General features: G+C 36.5%; 1 protein-coding gene across 1 annotated transcript; it reads left to right on the top strand.

Moving 5' to 3' along the window:
* The first annotated feature begins 391 nt into the window (after positions 1–391).
* Positions 392–738, top strand: LOC133208407 (H/ACA ribonucleoprotein complex non-core subunit NAF1-like). Its single transcript, XM_061346237.1, has one exon. It carries the CDS (start codon positions 392–394, stop codon positions 704–706), a length of 315 nt encoding a protein of 104 aa, XP_061202221.1. The 3' UTR covers positions 707–738.
* The last annotated feature ends 21839 nt before the right edge of the window (positions 739–22577 follow it).

The raw sequence follows: 22577 nt of genomic DNA, 5'->3' as shown, positions 1-22577 counted from the left end.
GAAGCATAGCTCAGGCCAAGCTAACTTATATATATAGATCAAGTTTTAGAAAAAATATACAACAGAAAGCAGTCAGATGAGCTGTAGTAGAAAAAGAAATCAAGAAGAAGAGCAAATATATACCTTATTATTAACCAGTATTTTGACAGAGCCTACTGCTTTCCAGTGAGAATACAATGGCTGAAGTTCTGTAGACTTCACTAACATGGGTGTCCTGCTTTCAGTTGGGATAGCGTTAATTTTCTTCCTAGTAGCTGATACAGTGCTGTGCTTCAGCTTTAGACTGAGAAAAATGCTGATAACACACCAAAGTATTAGTTGTTGCTGAGCAATGTTTCGAGCCGGAAGTAGTGTGGGGCCAGGGGTGGGCTTGAGTGCCATGTCAGGGGGCATGGAGCCGCTGCTGGAGGTGGTGTCGCAGTTGGAGAGCCTGGTGTTTGGGCCCGGCACTGCCAAGCCTCCTCCGGCCAGCGCAGGGGATGCACCGAGTCCTCCGAGCCCCTGGGAGGGCGGTGGGGAAGACCAGGCTCTGCTGCCTCCAGCGGAAGGAGAGAACTGGTCACCGCGGCCTGCAATCCCCAGCAAGCCTCCCACCGCTGTCCCCTCATCAGACTTGGACAGTGATACAGATTTGGATAGTTCATCAACTACATCTTCTTCATTTTCACTTTTGTCAGTGTCTGATGAAGATGATCATTCAAATTAGAACAATAACAGATCTTACTATATTCAAACAAAAGATGATGACCTGCCTCCTTTTGAACAGTTAACAATAATTCTGCCTGATGATGTTGAACTGAAGCTCTTTGGGACAGTTTCCAGCATCATCGAGCAGCTAATAATAATTGAATAACTTATTTTTCGTTTGTTTGATAGGCTGAGAAAGTTGGGGCTGTTCATTAGGGACTGTAGTGATAGGACAAGGGGTAATGGGTTCAAACTTAAACAGGGGAAGTTTAGATTGGATATAAGGAAGAAATTCTTTACTGTTAGGGTGGTGAGGCACTGGAATGGGTTGCCCATGGAAGTTGCGAATGCTCCATCCCTGGTGGTGTTCAAGGCCAGAGCCTTGGGTGATATGGCTTAGTGTGAGGTGTCCCTGCCCATGGCAGGGGTGTTGGAACTAGATGATCTTAAGGTCCTTTCCAACCTTAACTATTCTATGAATGCTTACCCTGATCAAGGACTTTTCAGTCATGCTCTGCCAGTGGGGAGTTGAACAAGAAGCCATGAGGAAGCAGAGACAGGACACCTGACCCAAATAAGCCAACGGGGTATTGCATACGCAGCACATCATGCCCGGTATATAAACTAGGGGGAGTTATCTGGAAGGGCAGATTGCTGCCCAGGTGTGGTTCCGTACCCAGCTGTGGGTGGTGAGCAATTGTATTGTGTGTCACTTGTGTTTATTGCTTTTAGTTTTATATTCTCTCCCCTTGTTATTTCTCTTATCATTATTATTATTAGTAGTAGTAGTCCTGTACTATAATTTAGTTATTAAACTGTGCTTATATCAATCCGTGGATTTTGACATTCTTTCAATTATTTTCCGCATCCCACCCGGGGAGGGGGAGAAAAGATGTGAGTGGCTGTGTTGTATTTAGTTACCAGCTGGGTTTACACAATGACAATTTAGGACTGCTTTACTGCTAGAGTAAAATAAACACAATAATATTTACTGAATTCAGACTTTAACGTTTGGTGGTTTAAATTAAATTAAATAAGAGGTGAAAATATAACTATTAAAAAAATCCCAAGCAATGGATAGTATTTGCTTGGGACTGTCTTATCTACCAGCTACAGTATAATGCAGATGATTATACAGTGCAACAGATTGCCACAACTTTCTTCTCAATTTTGGGTGATTTTTTTTTTTTTGTTTGTTTTCATTTGTTTGTTTGGTTTTTTTTTTTGTTGTTGTTTTTTCTTGTATCGTGGTTTTGGGCATAAATATATAGTATTTCAAGATCCGGAGTACCTCATAGTCATGTCAGAATAGAAATTCTAAGTTCATATAATTGATGTGGTATTTATGTCTAACATCACAGAAAATTGGTGTTTAATTTGAAGCAGAAGTGAGTCTTCTTATTTTGGGCATGTAATATCTGTGCAGAAATTGCTATTACTCTCACACTCAGAAATCTGGACTATATGACTATGCAATTTTAAAGCTGATACAAAGAGAGAATGTTGCTACTAAATGAATTCAAGTTCAGTGTACTTTAATTTTGTTTAAAAACTAATAAAAAGCCCTCTTCAAATTTTATACTTACTATAGAGGATTTTATGTCATGGATCCCAGGTTTTTTCATATCATTATAGGTTTATTGGCTCTTAGAATTTGAAAGATGTGCACAGTTGATGAAAATGTCTTTAAAGATATTTTTCTAGATTTCCACATCCTATAATATTGGGTTTGCACAGCTTTCTCTGGCCTACTGCTTGTGCACACCCTTGGTCCTTTTGAGAGTTCAACATTTCAAATCCATTTTGAAGTTGGCTGATCATGGGATGTAATTCCACATCCACTCAGGCTTTTATAGATATGTGCATTTAAGCCAGCTGTATAGCAATAAACTGTTGGCTCAAATCACTCGAGTTAGCAGTCTAAAGGAAGCTTTAAAAATATCTCTTGCACAGCTACATAAAGCCATAGATTTATATTCTTGGTTACTTTGAAAATGGAACATCTCATCCTGTAAAAAATTTTCATGCTTTCATACAATATTGGTAACCTGTGTAACACTTCATTGTTTATCAGAAATTCTTCTTCATCAGCATTGAATTAAAATCACTTGTTATGGCAATAATTAAAGTATTCTAGCCTCTGTTCTGCTTTAATTGTTTTTTGTGCTCAGGTGAAGCCTACCACCTGAAGGGAGAGAGTATATCCTTTCTTTAACCTTGAAGTTATAGTACAGGAAAAGAAATTTCTGAGTAGAGAACACTTCAGGCTAAATCCTAGTTTTAAATGATTCTCCTTTTGCAACTGAACTTACACGTGACAAAATACAGTCTTGTTAGCTGATGCGGCTACACAACCTAAATTTTCTACTGGTAATAAAATCACAGTATCACAGTATGTTAGAGATTGGAAGGGACGTCAGAAGATCATCTACTCCAATCTCCCTGCCGGAGCAGGAACACCTAGATAAGGTTAAATAGGAACGTGTCCAGGCGGGTTTTGAACATCTCCAGAGAAGGAGACTCCACAACCTCCCTGGGCAGCCTGTTCCAGTGTTCTGTCACCCTCACTGAGAAGTTTCTTCTCAAGTTTAAGTGGAACCTCTTGTGTTCCAGTTTGTACCCATTACCCCTTGTCCTATCATTGTTTGCCACTGAGAAGAGCCTGGCTCCATCCTCGTGACACTCCCCCTTTATATATTTACATACGCTAATAAGGTCACCCCTTAATCTCCTCCAAACTATAGAGACCCAGCTCCCTCAGTCTTTCCTCATAAGGGAGATGCTCCACTCCCTTAATCATCTTAGTTGCCCTGCGCTGGACTCTCTCCAGCAGGTCCCTGTCCTTGAACTGAGGGGCCCAGAACTGGACACAATATTCCAGATGCGGTCTCATCAGGGCAGAGTAGAGGGGAAGGAGGACCTCTCTCGACCTACTAATCAACCCCTTTCTAATACACCCCAGGATGCCATTGGCCTTCTTGGCCACAAGGGCACAGTGTTGGCTCATGGTCATCCTGTCATCCACTAGGACCCCCAGGTCCCTCTCCCCTACACTGCTCTCTAACAGGTCGTTCCCCAATCTATACTGGAACCTGGGGTTGATCCTGCCCAGATGCAGGACTCTACACTTTCCCTTGTTATATTTCATCAAGTTATTCCCTGCCCAACTCTCCAGCCTGTCCAGGTCTCTCTGGATGGCAGCACAGCCTTCTGGCGTGTCGGCCACCCCTCCCAGCTTAGTGTCATCAGCAAACTTGCTGACAGTACACTTGATTCCCTCATCTAAATAATTGATGAATATATTAAATAATACTGGTCCCAGTACTGACCCTTGAGGCACTCTGCTACATACAGGCCTCCAACCAGACTCCGCCCCATAGACTACAGCTCTCTGGCTTCTCTCCTTCAGTCAGTTCACAGTCCACCTCACTACCCGATCACCCAGACCACACTTCCTCAATTTAACTGTGAGGATGCTGTGGGAGACTGTGTCAAACACTTTGCTGAAGTCAAGGTAGACCACATCCACTGCTCTGCCATCATCCATCCACCGTGTTATTTCCTCATAAAAGGTTATGAGATCGGTCAAGCATGACTTCCCCTTGGTGAAGCCATGTTGACTGCCCCTCATAACCCTCTTATCCTTTATATGCCTTAAGATGGCACAAAGGATAAGGTGTTCCATCAAAACGTTGCTATATATTATGTTTAACAAGTATTGTTGAAATGAGAAAATTGATGCTAACAAGTTAAGATCTTGTAGAGAATCCAGGTTTTAAATCCATCCTGTGACACCCTTGTCTCTAAATTGGACAGACACCAATTTGATAGATGGGCTACTCGGTGCATAAAGAACTGGCTGGATGGCCGCACACAAAGAATTGTGGTCAGTGGCTCAATGTCCAGCTGGAGATCAGTAACAAGTGGTGTCCCTCAGGGATCGGTGTTGGGACCAGTCTTCTTCAACAACCTCCTTGGTGACATGGACAGTGGGATTGAGTGCACCCTCAGCAAGTTTGCTGATGACACCAAGATGTGTGGTTCAGTTGATACGTGGGAGGGAAGCAATGCCATCCAGAGGGACCTTGACATGCTTGTGAGGTGGGCTGATGCCAACCTCATGAAGTTCAACCATGCCAAGTGCAAGGTCGAGTACAGCTGGATCAGGGCAACCCCAGGCACAGCTACAGGCTGGGCAGAGAAGAAATTCAGCACAACCCTGCGGAGAAGGACTTGGCGGTGTTTGTCGATGAGAAATTTAACATGAGCCGGCAGTGTGTGCTTGCAGCCCAGAAAGCTAACCGTATTCTGGGCTTCATCAAAAGGAGTGTGACCAGCAGGACAAAGGAAGTGATCCTGCCCTTCTACTCTGGTCTCGTGAGACCTCACTTGGAGTATTGTGTGCAGTTCTGGTGTCCTCCACATAAAAAGGACATGGAACTGTTGGAACAAGTCCAGAGGAGGGCCCCCAAGTCCTTCTCCGCAGAGCTACTCTGAATCTTTTCTCTGCCAAAAGCAGAAAGGGTACAACAGTGATTTTTTCATAACGTTATATTCAGGCGAAAACAAATGCCATTAATTACTGAAATTCAACATGGAACCTCAACTCCAACATCAGAAAAGAATTTGCAGGGTTAATTGAAGAACACTGTGACAGGAATATGAATAATTTTCATCGTATGTCACAAATAAGGGGAGTTGTAGGACATAATATAATGGAATATAATAATAATGGAATATAATATAATAAGATAATGGAATGGCAAAAACCTACAGTCAATGAATTAGGAAAGTGGAATTCACACAGCGTCATTATATCTGTCTCATATCAGTTTGAAATAACACTAAGGCTTTGAAAGAAAATAGTTCCGTTTTGAAGTTGAAATATGATAAACACTGTAGGAAGAAAAGCTGTAGAAACATGGCCTTATGGCAGAAGCTTTTTCCTAGGGATAGTGTACATAAATATATTAAAGCACGATTTCACAATGTTTGATCTGATAAGAGAGAAGCTTTTGAAGTCTTGAGAAAAAATACTGAATTACTGATTAATACTCTTTTTAAATAGTAATTTTAAGTGTATTTCAGCATATAGTCCGAACCCTACTATAGTCTGTTCCTAAGTGCTTAATGCAAGTCCCAAGACTATTTCAGAGAGAACTTTGCAAAAGCAAATAAAGAAATCTTAAAATACTTTGAGAGAGTATATAGATGGAATTTGAAGAAAAACCTTTAATTTTAGAAATTCATTATCTACTTCAGGATAGTGATTGGGGATTGGACTAGATGATCTTTTGAGGTCCCTTCCAATCTCTAGCATACTGTGATATTGTGATAAACATTCTTTTTTTGGTTGCATTGACATTTGACAGTGGGATTTCGTAGAAGGGTCAACATCTTTGTGGTGTTTAGCCATAGCCTATATATTTTATTTAATCTCTATGCCAAGTTTATCTAATTGCTATGCACTGTCACAGTTGATAATATCTTTCCTGAAAGATTATTTACTCCTGCCACCCTATTCCTGCTTTGGATTGAAATGTAAATGAACCATATCTGTAGTTTTAAGTTCACCAGTCAAACCTGAGATAGACTTATTGCAAAAAAAAGTAAATAAATCTCCTGTCACTGTTCAGTGTAGTGATCAAAAGTCAAATAATATATATATATGTGTGTATATGTGTGTATGTAGGTATGTATGCACATGTGCAGCTTTCCGTGCCCACCTTAGTCATCTCATTTTTTGGTCTATTGAATAGATCACTGACAATTGTTCCATGACAGATTTCAAAACTGTGTGTAAAATGCGATCTAGGAAATCATGTTTTTTAACCTAATAATGTTACATGCTAGTATATAATTTTAAACGCTTTTGTTGTCTAGCAAATGGAGACAAAGGAGCAATTTAACAAAACATTAAAATATTTTATGCATTATGGTTCACTTCATCTGTAAATTGAAATGTCAGAACTTCTTCTATTCCACATGTTCAAAAGTCACTATGTATTTATTTTATCTCTTACTTTACAAGCTAAAAAGCAGCATATTTTTGAGTGAGGAAGAGATACTGGGATGTAATGAAATAATTGTTCAAGCTATCTCTGCAGTTTCACAGATTTGGCAGATCTTTGTATTTTTTCTGTCTTTCCTTCTGATTTTATATCTTTACTGATATTAGTGTAATATATTTTAAAAACCCTGCAAAATTCTGTTTATGAATTCTGATTAAGATTATTAAGGTGTCGTGGTTTAACCCACAGCCAGACAGCTTGTTACCCACTCCCCCCCCTTCTTGCCCTCCCCCTACTCCTGGGGGAACGGAGAGGAGAATCAAAAAGAAATGCAACTCCCACGGCTTGAGATAAGAACAGTTTAGTAACTAAGGTACAATACGAATCACCACTGCTACCACCAACGACAACAATGATAAGAGAAAACAGCAAAGGAAAGGAGTACAATACCACGCGCCGAACCGCCAGTCCGACCCGGCCGACCCCCTCTCCTTCCGGGTTCCCCCCCAGTTCCCCCCTCGGCATGACGTGCTGTGGTATGGAATACCTCTTTGGTCAGTTTGGGTCAGGTGTCCTGTCTCTGCTTCCTCCCGGCCTCCCCTCCTCCCTGGCAGAGCATGAGACTCACAAAGTCCTTGGCCAAACCAAAACATCATTTTTATCAGCTTTGTTCCGAGCCCGAAAGTCAAAACACAGCACTGCACCAGCTACCAAGAAGGAGAAAAAATGACTGCTGCTGCTAAACCCAGGACATAAGGTTTTGTATGGATCTACACCAGGTTACTGTCAGCAGTTTTACTTTTTTGCTTTTTTCAATCCAATATTAAAAAACATCTCAAAAAGGGGACAGTTCAGCGGTAGCAGCTATCACTTTAAGGGCTCCATTGCTGACCTGTAATTTTTCTAACCAACAAGCTGTCTCCATTAAAAAAAAAATTGTTTTCTCAAAGGGAGATTGGTGACAAATCGATTAGTTCCAGTAATGATTCCAATCAGGTTTCCTGTTAAGGAGAGTGAGAGGAAAGTCAAAAAAGAGTGGAAGTGGAGCTCTTTGATTTTCAGTCGTGTTCAGCAGATAAGGCTGAGGAAGACCATCTGCATCCACAACCAGAAAAGGGGGAGGGATCCCTAGAATAGCCACAACACAACTGCATACACTATTGAGCATGAAGGCTTTTGTCATTAAAAGGTCTTGTACCAGGCAAAAGAGAATAAATATATTGCATTCCTTACTAGCAACCCATCACTTGGCTACTGTGAGTTACTCAGCCATATTTACCCAGTTGATCATGTACCTTTATTCATTAGGTTTCCAGGTAAGACTAGGTGATGTTTGGTTTAAATGAGTGGCAGTGGTACTACATATGTTGAAAGTCCACTATAATTATCTCTCCTTAGGTTGAGTTAACCTGCTGCCTTCTTTGTTTTGGTTCTTATGGATAAATTATATTTTCCCACACACATTTCCTAACCCATCTTTCAGCTCCTTTCACTTTCAGTTCTTTTTATCTATCTCCTTGCTAGACCTCATGTTGGTCTAGGATCTGTAAACCAATATGCACCAAACATAATCAAACTGTGAGTACAACAGTCATCTCAATCCTGGAATAATATTCTGACAGATCATAAATAGCGGTAAAGGCAGAAAAACTGTAATTTGCATTGATTTGTCATATAACGAGTAGCCAAATTAAGTGTGTAATAAGTGAGCAAGAGATGTTGTAGCAAGAAATGCAGATGACAGGAGGAGGTGAAATAATTTTCTGAAAGAAGAGACAATTTTTTACCCACTTATCTCCATTTTTCCATCATCTGTCACTGTACAATCCAATTTATAGCTGAAGTTACTGCTTGATATCCCAGTTTTACTACAAAAATAAGTGATTTCCTTTTTTTTTCATTTTAGGTGCCATATTTGATCAATACTGAAAGGAAATGTTTTGTGGAGCTTTGGAAATGTGAAATATTCACAACTTTTTCTGTACTTTTACACAAGCCCTTTTTTCATTTTTAGTGCTTTCATTATTGCTTTTATGTACATTATTTTTTAAATTTAAAGAGTCATTTCATACAGTCTCTGGGATAAATTGATATAACTAGGCACTTGCCATTTATGATTGTAGATTTAACAGACAAACCCACAATCTTTGCAATTGAAGACACGGTAAATAAAGAAACACAGAAATAAAACCGCAAATTCTAGTTCTTCCTGATTCTGAGTTTGTAGTGAGTAGACCCTGACCAGTGGTCAAACACCCGTGGTGCCTCTTGCTCACTCCCTCTCCCTTGGGATGGGGAGAAAATCAAAGGAAGGTGATAGAACTTATGGACTGAGATAAAGAGTTTAATCAAGAAAGCAAAAGCTGTGTTTGCAAGAAAAGCAAAATAAGGAAGTTATTCAGTACTTCCCAACAGCAGGCATTTTTTAGGAAGCAGGGCCTCAGCACCTAAATATTGCTTGGGAAGAGCATAGCTGTGGATGTCCATTTTTTCACCTTTCCCTGGGCTTTTGCTACTCTGCACAGTGTCATATGGTTTGGGACATCCCTCTAGGCAATTTTGGTCGGCTGTTCGAGCTGTGTTCCCTCTCCTAGTGTCTTGTGCCCCAGTTTGCTTGGTGGGAGAGGGTGAGAGAAGAAATGTGAAGACAGAAAGGTTTGATGCAGTGGAAACACTATTGAGCTAAAATGCTGGTGTGTTACTAACACTGTTTTAGCCACAAATGGAAAGCACAGTACCATATGGGCTACTATGAAAAAATTTAATTCTGTCACAGCCAGACCCAGTACAGAATAGCCTGTGTGTTGAAATGCTGTACCTGTATACTTATACTGAAGTCAATGTTCATGAACGCAGAAACAGGAAGACTGTTAAAAGACATGGGGAAAACTGCAAATTTTTACTTCTTCCAAATAAACTATTCAGAATTAAAAAAAAAAAAAAAAGTATTAATCATACCCTTGTTGTTTGTTTTGCAATGCAGGATTTTATTTTGTAAATAGCAGCATCATTTACTGCATACATTTATGTAGCATTTTCCAGTTCAAGTTATGTTCTGCCTTGACATTGCTAGGTATGTTGTAATTTGCCAGCCACCTAACACACAAATGGCTCAGGAACTTATTAGTATTCTGAGATTAATGCATTTGTGTACTGTTCTTGGTTTCCAATTATTACTTATTACTTGTTCTCTATTTCTAATGTGTGAGAAGCAACATTTTGACTTCCTTTACTAAAGACCATCACAAGTTAGCTAATAATGAATGAAGGGAATGAAAAAGAGTAAACCCTTCAGTAAATTGACAGCTCTATTTTGCATTAATATTCCCTCAACAGAAATTGTCTATTTTAAAATTTTATTTAAATGCTTAGTCTGGTAGACATCAGTATTATTTCACAGAATTGTTTCTTTTACTTCTCTGTTGTTTTCACAAACTTGTGAATGCAGACTTCTTTAAGATAAATTGAAGTACTGAATATTGTGATCATGTTCTGTAGAAAGAGGGGAGTTTCTTAAATTTATAATTCCACTGCAAACAAAAATCATAGTAAGAAAATAATTCTTCTGTGAAGCAGCATGGCGTACTAGAGAGAAGCTTTCTGATTTAAGCATCCTCTGTAGAATCTTTGAATTACCTTGACTAATATAAATGCTGTTTTTTAATTAGCGATAATTAGCCATAACTAGCTTTTGTGACACCTATTCATTGGGGTTTTTTGTTTGGTTGGTTGTGTTTGTTTTGTTTTTATTTCATTTAAAGGTCCTCCCACTGAAAATATTTAGCTTTTGGACTGCAGTGGCTTTCAATAGCATACAATTCTTCCTCCTTCACCATTATGTTTAATAACTTAGCAGCATTTTATGGACAAGGGGCTTCATGATCTTAAGGTCCTTTCCAACCCTAACTATTCTATGATTCTATGATTCTATGATTCATAAACTGTTTATAACTGGAACAGATTGGGTGGGAACAAATAGCCAGGGATGGGAGTTTTCAATATCACCTCTGTTGCCAAAGAAAACCTAATCTAACTAGATCCATAGAGTTATTATCTTCAGATATCATATTCATAAATGCTTAATAGCATTTTTATCACATCACACTGTAGTTTTTTATGTACATAAAATATAATTGAATGTATGTCAGAGATATGTATCTGTTATACGGCAGTATGCAATATTAATCAATTTAGAGAAACTTTTAGCAGTGATTACAACTGCAATAAAGACATGATAGGCCATATTACAAAAGATGGTGGTGGCTGGTGATATTTTTCATCATTGTGTATTTTTCACTGTTCTCCCTATGTCTGCCAAGCATGAGCTATGATAACAACACAATTTTGTGAGGTGGATTCTTTTTATTTCTATGTATATGTGCATACATATACATGCATATGCATATATATGTGATAGATACACACACATATAATTAAATACACACATCTATATAAAAGACATGGTCGGAATTTTTTCACCAATAGTTATAAATTTATATTATAAAGAACAGTTAATTTTGTGAAAAGCATAAATTTGATCTTCTGAAAAGAGGAAAAAAAACCACAAAGATGTTTTTTCCTATTAAATTTTAGAAAAAGAAACACCCATATTTTAGAGTTAAAGTGTCATTAGGGATACTACTTAGCTACTTATTATTAGTTTAAGCAGGATTTGGTTCAAAAGTCAAAAACACATTTACACATGAAGATGTGTTTTAGACTCCTAAAAGTACCATAGTCAGTACTTTGTTTCAACCATCTTTGGATAGTCTGCCACAGTATTCTGTTATTAGTAGTAGTAGTAAGTACTGCAGTAGTACTAAGACTGAGTACTGCTTACTAATAACTCAGCAAATAATTGTATGTAGGGTAGTATACTTTGGGAGAGAATTTATGTTGTAGGAAGGAAGATCAAAGTTGAAAACAAGTTTCACAGGGGATGTATATACATATCTGTTGTCCATCATTCCTCTGCACAGCTACCCAGATGCTGTTGACAACTTGTATTTAAATCATGCTGACAATTTGCTTAATGTCTTTCCTGCTGTGATTGAGGTTGTTCTGATCATACCATCTATCAGATACAGAACGCATTGTGGATCTGCAAGAGTGGCTCCAACTATTTTGTTGGCCAGTGAACAACAGCAGTCATTAAATCAGTGAAAAGGTTTCTTTACCTATCATTTATCTCTTACAGAAGGAATTGTTACATCTTTCCCTGATTGTGTGAAAATGAGCATTAGGCTACACAGACAAATGCTAAATTGCTTTCTGTAATTTTTTCTTAGACTTTTTCCTTTATTTTTCAGTGACATTGACAGGTATTTCTTTGACCTTGTGTTTTGAAATTACTTTAATCTTAAGAATGTGACATACAAGGGGGAAATTATTCATGAATTATTGTGTAAATGTCAGGCTTTTTAGTTTGCAAATGCTGCCATAAAATCTTTACATTCATGGGAAGTTGATTTATACCCCATATTAGGTTTGCATTTACATCTTCCTAATATTGTACCCCAAATGAATCAAGAAGATTTTGATATTGTGCTAAGGGCAGGGAAGAAAAGACTGTTTAATGTTCCTTTAATTCATAAGGTTCTCCAAATAATGAACTAACCTGCTGGATTTTAATAGTTTAATATAGACTTGTTAAGCACTATTTAAAAGTGTCCTCTATTCTGAAAAAAAAATAAAAGAAAAAATATTGTCTAGAATATGATTATAATGGATTTTAAATATCACTATAGCTATTCATTTCACATATCAGCAGTCAATAATGATTTGAATTCCATTTTGCAAGCAAGTTAAAGGTGAAAATCTGAACACTTCCTACTTTGTTTTTTCAAAGTTTTTTTCATAAATGAATCCCTTTAGTAGAATATTTCATCATCTTGAATTATAAGATGCATCAGTAGCAAGATACAGAACATACATACAGCTCTGGAGATGGAAGATTTATGCAGCGTTACGATTCCACATCTGACCAACTTATGATATGTGCATTATCCGGAAACAGGTACAAAGTCTGTAATCTGTAAACTCTTCTAAAGGTAAGAAACCATGACTTCCTATGCTTGCAGCTGCAGTCGGGTATAACATTTAAATTTCAATAGCTGTAATAATCATAGTATTTAAATCACAGACATGATCAAAGATAAACTGTATGAAGCTCTAACAAACTGTAAGACCATGGTTTGTTAGAGCTATGTAAATCATATTTCTCGTTTCCTCACCTGTAGTAAAAGCATCAATCCATTGAAGAAAGTACAAACTGGAGTATTTAATACTGCAGACATTTTCATGCTTTTGTGAACTAATGATTTATTTGGAACTCTACTGTGCCAGAAAAGCCCTAAAATTAATCTCACATTTATAAAATCTTGTTGACATTCTACCTTACCTCAGCATTAGTAGATAGATGAGTGACATACATTGTTCCCTGAAATTATAGAATGCATTTCAGTTCTGTGGAATTCTAGCTCTTCTGGGATTAAGAATCAAAGGCTATAAAGGAGCTAGAACTTTAGCCTTTGTTACACCACTGATACTGTTGGTATGGTGATTTGTATAGAAGTTCATTTTATGGCTATTCTACTTTATCAAAACCCTCTACGACATTCAGAAATCATTGCTCATTTTATCTATGTGATGAGTTTGTTTTACAGTGGCAGCCTTATGACATAGTAAAACATTCTGTATTTGAATAAAATAATGCTTTCTTGTCTTATAACTATGTTATTTGCTAGTATTTTATCTCTATATACAAATGTATTTTAAATCCTGGTGCAAATTATTTTGGAGTCCATGTGTTTGAAATAAAGCATTAGTGCTCTAGAACAGAGGTTTGTTCTTGGCCCTGCAAAAATGCATAGAGTTAATAAGACATAATAAAAAAAAATTAAAAATAAAATATTGTATCTGCGGAGGTATTTGTATATATACACTTGTATGTTAAGGATAAAAATTTATTAAACATTGATTTTGTTCTTACATTGTCTAAGAGGTTTTCCAATCTCATTAATTTTTTTACCACACGCATTTTTTTCCTGTCCTTCTTTACATAAATGCCAGTTAAAATAATAAAGAGTAAAATTTTGTTTTGAAAAATTAATCTGCTCTTTTAACAGATTGCTTATGTCTATGGAGAGGCTTTTTATCTCTTTTTGAGCATTTAGGCTCATAGACCATTGCTAAACTCTTAACGTTTTCTTTTTTTTTTTAATTATTTTAAATAGCATTCAGAGAGAGGTCAGGGTAATTTTATAAACGCAAGTGGTAATTTGGTATACTTGGAGGATACTAATGTTAATTTCTCCTATTCACGATTCATTTCTTCAATGTAGCTTCTGTCAAGGTTCTTTGTAAGAGTGTGGAATAGTGCTCACTTTTTTGCATTCTTATTTCTCTTGCCCCATCCATTTATAGCTCTCATTTTAACCTCTGGATGCCTTTTGGTTATTTAATTCTATGTCTGCCATGGTAAAATCAGGCTGTAAAGAAAAATGCCACAGAAACAATGTGTACTTCTGGAAGACCAATGAAATATTGTTACATTTCTTTTTTAAATTTGTATTTCATAATCGAGTTCCACTAAAATTTTAGAGTATATCCCAGACTTGACTCTGTCATCTAATTAATTTTACTTACTTTATCCTCTATATTCCTGTACATTTAAAAATATCATTACTATAATACCATTTAGTATGAATTGGTTTTGCAGATAAATTTGGAACCATAGTGCTTCTGATTTTGCAAAGCATTTATGCCTGGACTTCAATATTATAGGTTTGAATCTGTTTTCTATTTTAGTCTAGCTCCATTACATTCAGATTACTTCATATAGCTGCTGTGACATTAAATTCTTCTCTGTAATGGTGCTCATTACTTGAAACAATTTATGCGAGTATCTTTTTCAGTAACACTGTTTTTAATTTCAGTAATGCATTTGTCCCTAGACATGAATGCCAAACTCTTTATTTCAATTTGGTTTATTGTCCCTGTGCAGGAAATAAAAGCATTTGGGAAATCATTACAAGTAGCCAGATATTTGTCATGACTGGGTGAACAACAGTAGGGTTTTCATCACTTGTTCTCTTCCCAGATTTAGAAGCGTTTTCAGGGAATGGGGATGTGTTTAGCCAAATATAATTGATATGGGGCTAGTTCTGAGGAAAAAAGAGTTAGGAAACATAAAATTGAGGTTATATAGTCATACCAATGACAATAATAATCGCATTCACAGAGGTTACTTCTTTCCTGCTGGGGCTATATGAATGGAAATAAAAATAATATTTTTTTTTCTAAATACTTTTTCTATACTTAGTAGCTGTTGGAGCATGTCTTCCTATTTCTATTTGGTCAGAGGCTTTTATATGTATTTATCTGAAGAGTTTTAAAAAAGGGATGCTCCAAATGAGCACTAATCAGATTCTCACAACTGTTCTTGTTCTTATTGGGAAATATACGCTGGAAACAATGTTATGCAGACTTAGCTCCAAATAAACTTTTTTTTTTTTTTTTTTCAGGAGCAGCTCTGAAGGTGAGATGCAGAAGTCAAAATGGATGGAAATCCAGTAACTGATTAAATTCTGTGTTATTGCTAGGCACACTGGAGCGGGAAGAACACCATCAAGTTGTCTAGAAACTTGGGTTTTTCCTCTTGCCCTCTTGATTAGGAAGTGCATTCTTGTCACAGGGATCATGAAAATAGTGAACCCTCTCACCAGCCAAGCCACAAAGTTAACAGCTCTCTAGATAAAGATAACTTACTTCTTGCATTTTACTTAGGAAAGCTTAATTGTTATTTTCTAAAAGATTGTGTAAGTAGAAGCATGCTCTTTGGAAAATGTATTCACTTTAGTTAAGGTAGAAATCGTTATAAGATATGAGTTAGTTTATGGGTCCCATATCTCTGAAAGATAAGGGCAGCTTGGAGCCAGAAACTGCATAATTTAAACACAGATATAATTAAAGTTTTACTATTTATTCCAAGTTCTATTTAGAATGGTTTCAAATTAACCTTTGGTGGGTGAGCAATATCACCAGAAATATTTGATGGTTTTCTAAAGCAACAAAAATTAAGAGATCTGTGTCTGCCTTCTACCTTTCAGCTCCCATTGTACCTTTTGAACCCATGAAGAATTGCAATCAAATTTCTCAAAGATATAAAAGTCTTAGGGTTAACTTTATATATGTTGGAAAGTTGGAAGACAAATAGATGCATATGTGACCCATATGAAGACTTATGGCTCTTGAAGATTACGTTCATCATTTTGGGCCTTCCCCTTGGAAGATATAAGTGGTGTGCTATGCCCTTGCACTGGGCACTGTCTGATCTTCTGGTGTGTCATTTTTATGATGCTGAAATAAACTGAGATGTGAGCTCTCAAATAAAAAAAAAAAACAATATCAAAAACCATGTGTGATCTTTCAGTTAATATCCAAAGGTGGAGAAGCCAATATAAAATACCTGAACTGTCTTCCAGAGGCGTATCATCCTCTCCACAATCAACTGCCTAATTAAAGCACCTGATTTTGCCTTTCCTTCTGAAAAACAAGGCACTGAAACCAAATCTCTGTGAAGCACTTCTTGCTCTGTCACATTCTTATCTTTGTATGTTTGTAGACTGTTATTTAAGCCTTTTGAACAGAAAAATCTAATATAAATAATCTGCAAAATTCAACTGTGTGTATCTTGAAAAGTACTATATTTTTAAAGATTTCTGTCTTACATATTTAAGCAGCTATTATTTCCTGTCTATGCTCACTTTTCCATAGCTACTTCACTGATGAGGTCTGTACTGTAGAGACTATAGATCTGACAGAAACCTTTAAAAGCTTCCAGAGTACACATAAAAAATGAGTAAAGAACTGCTTAGACTTAATTCTTGACAAGCTGGACTATGAATATTCCTGAACCTTAATAAAATAATAGACATATAACTGGAAATGTTTTTCAACAGTTTAGGTTTAGATTGCCCTCACTAAATAACTGGAATTTGTGGGATTGTGATTTTGGTTATTTGTATTTTCTTCTCATTCTTTTTTATCCATTGGTCTTGTTTTCAAATGCCTACTTTTTTTTTTTTTTTCCGCTCAAAAATATTCTATCATATTATTTCTTTATAGAAAGTATATTTGTGCTGCATTTGAGACTGGAAAAAATGTTACAGTATTTTATTATTATTATGAATAAACATGGATTCTTTTAAATGAAATTATTTTAGAATAACCTAAGCTATCTTGTAGTACAAACATTCAACATCTATTAGGATGTTATATAAGCTGTTCTTTATTGCACATATCACTGACATCTGCCTGCTGTGCTTTGTAAGAGCTTATCCTATAGTCAGCAAAGTATTTTGATACTCTTCCATCTTATAAACATCTTATACACATTATTAAAATGCAGTAACCATTACAGAACCATCATATATATCTTATTAATATTGCAATAACCATTAGAAAGATGGCCTATTTTATTAATAGAACAATAAATCACAAAACTATTTTAATATTAATGAAAGTGTATTAAAAAGTCATTTTAATATGCAGCACTACTATCTTCCATAAGCAGTACAATTATTGTAATGTTAAAATAAAGAGAAAATATTGGTCAATACATACATCAGATATACATTTTTACATGATGTGAACAATAGTTTGAAAGAATTTCTACCATCTAACAAAAACCAAAAGCTGTATAGAGATGCGTGTTATGCTTAGGTAAATATAGTTCACGTCTAGATTGATTAATCAGTGAGAGCCTTTCATAGAATCATGCAATCATATATGCTATGTTTAGGTTGAGAAGGACCTTTAAGATCACCAATCCAACCATAAAACTTACACTGCCAACTCTGTTGCTAAACCACGTCTAAGTGCTACATCTATGCATCTTTTAAATAACTCCAGGGACGGTGACTCAACCACTTCCCTCGAAAGCCTGTTTCAATGCTTGACAACCCTTTCTATGAAAGAATTTCTCTTAATAACCTAAAATCTCCCCTGGTGCAAGTTAAGGCTGTTTCTAGTTGTTACTTGGGAGAAGACACCAACGTCCACCTCACTACATCCACTACTATTAACTTTTACTGCATTTTTCACATACAAATCTTGTCTTCATTTTCATAGAGTCGTTAGTTTTATGCTATCCATCTAAGAATAAAAAAAATCACTTTGAATTTGCTTTTTGTAGATTATAGCGCAGAACCACCTTTACTATAAATTGTGCTGCTTGAGTAACGTCATTTCTTTCTAGAGAGTGAAGGCTGTATTTTAGTATGGAGAACTGTTGAATGCTGGTGTTTGGTAAAGATACTGAAATTTGTTTTATTGCTGTTATTATCTTTAAAAATATAGTTTGAATATATAGATAAATTACAAAAGAAATTTTGCATTTGCATAAAAACTCAGAGAATTTGCAATGAAAATTGACAGTCATCAAATATATTGAAGATTCCAAAAGCTTTATATGTGATCTAATAGATATCCATATTTTAGACAATAATAATGGGAAAAGAGGTGGCATTTTCAGTAGATGGAAGCTATCATAAGAAATAATTACTTCATGATTGTAGATAGGTCACAATTACATAAACTCCTAGAAACTTTTATTAGATATTCTCACTTATATGATGCCTCAGAATTTCATTTTTACATTCATTTTTGAAAGCACATTGCTATAAAGTTATTAGAATGAAGTAATATTCATTGGTGATGTCAAAAATACTTAAGTCTAAGCACAGAACTATTATAAATAATTTCTCAGTATAAAAAAACTGTATAGCATGTATTCTTTAAAATGTTTTAAAATGTTTAATAAAATAATAATGTATTTTAATATTATAAATTTCTAACTTACATGCAATGAGTTCATAGAATCATAGAATAGTTTCTGTCGGAAGGGAGCATTAAAGTCATCTACTCCAACCCACCTGCAAAAAGCAGGGACATCTTCAATTAAATCAAGTTCATCAGAGTCCTGTACAACCTGATCTTGAATGTTTACAGGGATGGGACACATCCAACCTCTTTGGACAACCTGTTCCACTGTTTCATCACCCTTATAATCAAAAAATCTCTTCCTTATATCTAGTCTGAATCTATCCACTTTTAGCTCAAAACCATTTTCCCTTCTATTGCAACAGGCCCAGCTAAAAAGATTGTCACCAACTTTGTTATAAGCTGTCCTTAAGTACTGAAAGACCACAATAAGGTCTCCCCAGAGCCTTCCCTTCTTCAGGAACAACCCCATTTCTCTCAGCCTTTCTTCAGGAACAACCCCATTTCTCTCAGCCTTTCTTCACAAGAGAGGTGTTCCATCTTCTGATCATTTCTCTGGCTCTCTTCTGGACCCACTCCAACAGGTCTCGTCTTTCATTGGCTGAAGATTTTAGAGCTGGATGCAACAGTCCAGATGGGGTCTCACCAGAGAGGAGAAGAGGGGCAAAATAATCACACTTGACCCCCTGGACATACTTCTTTTGATGCAGACCGGGATATAGTTGGCTTAACTTTAGTAGCTGCTGTACATCTAACACCTGTTGTGTCAGCAATGCTAGGTGGTTTTGCACAAGGACAGTAAATTCAAAGACTCTCTTCCATGTAAAGTTTTGGAACACATATAGCGAAGATGAAAAATGGAGCAGCATATCCCACACGGAGGAAGAATAAATAAAATTTTGTCCTGATTTCACATTTCGTACTTCTACAAGTTGATAAGACAGAGAAGATGCATTGGAAAGTGCTTACGAGTAATTGAGAGCAACCTCATAATACTAGATAGATTGAGTCAGTGAATGTTTGTTTTTTAATCAAAAATATTAATTTTGTAATAATACTGAGGAAACTCATATATACTAATATTCTGAAATTTGCAAACTGTATGAAATATATTATTGGCAGACAAGGGATAGTGGGGATTCTATGAATGGATAGTTGCAGAAAATACCCTAGAAGATAATAAATTAATCTAATTTTAAATAGATGTTGAGATGATTCTACAAGTGCAAGCTTACCCAACTTTCCCCCTCACATTTTACTTAGGATACATTGTGCTAGCTAACCAACTGATATTAATCTTTCAGGAACCATGAAATAAGTCCAAGCCCTAGGGGCAGTACTGTTACATTTATCTTATTGTGACAGAACTGGTGCAGAACTGCCTTAAGATAACTGATATATAATATCAGCTGGAACTACCCAATGTAGCAGACTAATCAATTCTGTGAGCTTAGTCCTTCTCTACCAGCTGATGTAGGGAGGGTAGAATGGAGATTGGAAGAGAGAGGAAAATGTGATATTAACTCTAAAGCAAATGTCTCTGGAAGGCTGGAAAAACACTGAGAAATCTTTCATTTGTGTTTCCATTTACTACTTTAACACTTTTTTTTTTTTTTTTGGACAGTTTTTTCCTCCCTATATATTAAACGCGCCACAGTGTATGGAATCCACTCCTGAACTACAGTGTGTCAAAATGGAGAACCTAGCTCAAAATAATGCACATGAAAGATCAATTTTAGCTGTATTTTGGTGTCTGGCTTGCTTGTCTGTTTGCTTCATTTAATCATTATTCATACTAACCACCTGCAAATATGTGGTATTTCCTAGGATTTTGCCAGACTAAAAGCTGCTGCCTTGCTCATATCAATTCTAGGTCAATTTTATTTTGTTTAGATCCTGACAAAATATTATGTGATGTGATCTTCGTAAAACAGCTTTCTGATTCCTTGTGAGGGTTGTACGCATATATTCTATTCTAGTATAATTTGTTGTTCCTAAATGTGTTTCTTCATAGACAGACATGTATTTGAATAAATTTGCCATCTTTTTCAATTCTCAATACCATCAGAAAACTAAAGATGAGTTAATCTGGAGTTTGGTTTTTAACATATCTTGTCCTTCTAAATGGGCCTGGAAAATCAGATGTCAAATACTTTAAGTACTTTGCTTTCTAACACTCATTTAATTATCTGTTTTGTTGATCAGAATAATGTGTACATATTGCAGTGAACATGATCTGCAGATTGCCACTGACTGCTAAATCAAACCTATACATCTTCTATTTATCTGAAGTTTTATGAATTCCTGTGTACAGTGATAGAAAAATCTTGGTGACAACAAATTCAGGACCTAGGTCACAAGAAGGAAACTCAAGTAGAAAAATTCAAAGTTGACTTCTTGTGCAACAGATTTATACTATTTTTCATTAGGTTTAGCAGAATTAATGCAAGGGTAAGCAAAATCACATCCTAAGTCTTTAGATGTCATTTCAAAGAATGATGATAAAGATATACTCTGGCACATTTAGCTTCTAGCAGTTAAAGATTTGGAAACTAAGATCTCAAATTGCTAAAAATATTGCATGTATTTAAAAAGGAAATTAAAATTAATTCTCACTCAACTTATGTGTACCAATCAAATGAAAATCCAAAACTTTTTTGGCTTCTCTAATTAGATATATTGTTCATACTAAGATTAATCCTTCAAGGAAATATTTAGATGCTGATAATTTTAAACTACTGTATTTAAGGAGAAAAAAATGAAGGTCCTTTGTCATGTAATAATCTCATGGCTGTTCTTGGATCTACACTGCATAGAAAGGAGCGTTGTGGTCTAGTGAAGACCTGAAGTCAGCGGAGTGGAAAGGCAAGGGTATTAGACCAGGAAAAGTAGCCTCTAAAGGAATTGTGCCATCAGCACAGAAGGTATAAGTATTATATGTGAAAGAGTATTTGAATTTCTGTCACACATATATGCTTTTATTGCATGTGGGATCTGGAGCTGTGTGCTCTAACCCACCGGCTTATGGATCGAAGACACTTTTGGTCCAGTTATTTAACTGTAGCTCCAGCTCTCTGCGTTCAAACAGATATGATAAAGAATGTATCAAAACAACTTGTGTTCATCACTGATCATGTACAACTGTCTGATGCAGTTGGCATTTGGTCAGTTTTGAAGTTGCTGCTTTCATGCCTGGTCAAATTAAGAGTTAGGCATTTTCCAAAGATAAGGAAGAAAGCTGAGAAAGTTAATAACAGAAGCAATGTATAATGAGCTGAGAAAATTCATAGGCCATGACTAGTCAGGATGGTCTCTAGGAGCCTTGACTAAGACTTTGCTGTCAGCAAAGATGACAAAAAAGCAAAAATGAGCCAAGACAATTCTGAGACCGGATCCCTGAAGAGATACTAAAGAAAGTTCCAAGTTGTCACCATACTTTTTTACAGTCTGTGCAAAACGCATGCATGGGCTGGCATATGCACACAAACTTGGTACCTCTAAAAGGAACATTATCACTGCCATCATTATATGTTAATCATCCATTACTTCTAATCTTAAAAAGGCAAACACAGTTCTATCCCTCTCTGCTGAAAGATTGATTAAACTTGGAAAAGCAGGATAATGTTAAAACAAGTGCTGGAGAGATAGGAGTCATAACCTCAACACTTTGAAAACGGTCTAGTTGGACTTGGTCAGTTTAATTATTCAGTTACCTATGCTTCATATATATAACATGTGCTTGTGTGATGGTCAAGAGACCCTTTTTGCGTGTGTCTCAAAACAACGCAACAGACAGAAGGAGCTGAGGGAGGCTGAGTGCCTGTTCATGGTGATCAGCATGTTGTCTTGGTCAAAGCAGGGATTGTGCTCCATGAAAGCAGGGGATGGTTTCCCATGTTGTCTGCCCTAAGGCTGCAAACTTCAGCTGCCCAGCAACAACCTATCCAAAGACAGTGCAACAGACACTGCAATGCCTGTTGGGGCACAAAGTTGTGGGTCTGGGGGTCTACCTAATACCCCTGCAAAGGAGTTTCCACCTGTGGGAGGATTCCAAGAGACCCTGACCCTATAAAAAGTAACCGGGGTTCAGCTCTT

The sequence above is a fragment of the Neopsephotus bourkii genome, unplaced genomic scaffold (genome assembly GCF_033783945.1).
Source record: "Neopsephotus bourkii isolate Nb327-2 ecotype Australia unplaced genomic scaffold, CSIRO-AGI_Nbou_v1 NB_272, whole genome shotgun sequence".
NCBI lineage: Eukaryota > Metazoa > Chordata > Aves > Psittaciformes > Psittacidae > Neopsephotus > Neopsephotus bourkii.
The sequence above is the reverse complement of the archived record's forward strand: the minus strand, read 5'-3'. Positions and strand labels throughout refer to the sequence as shown.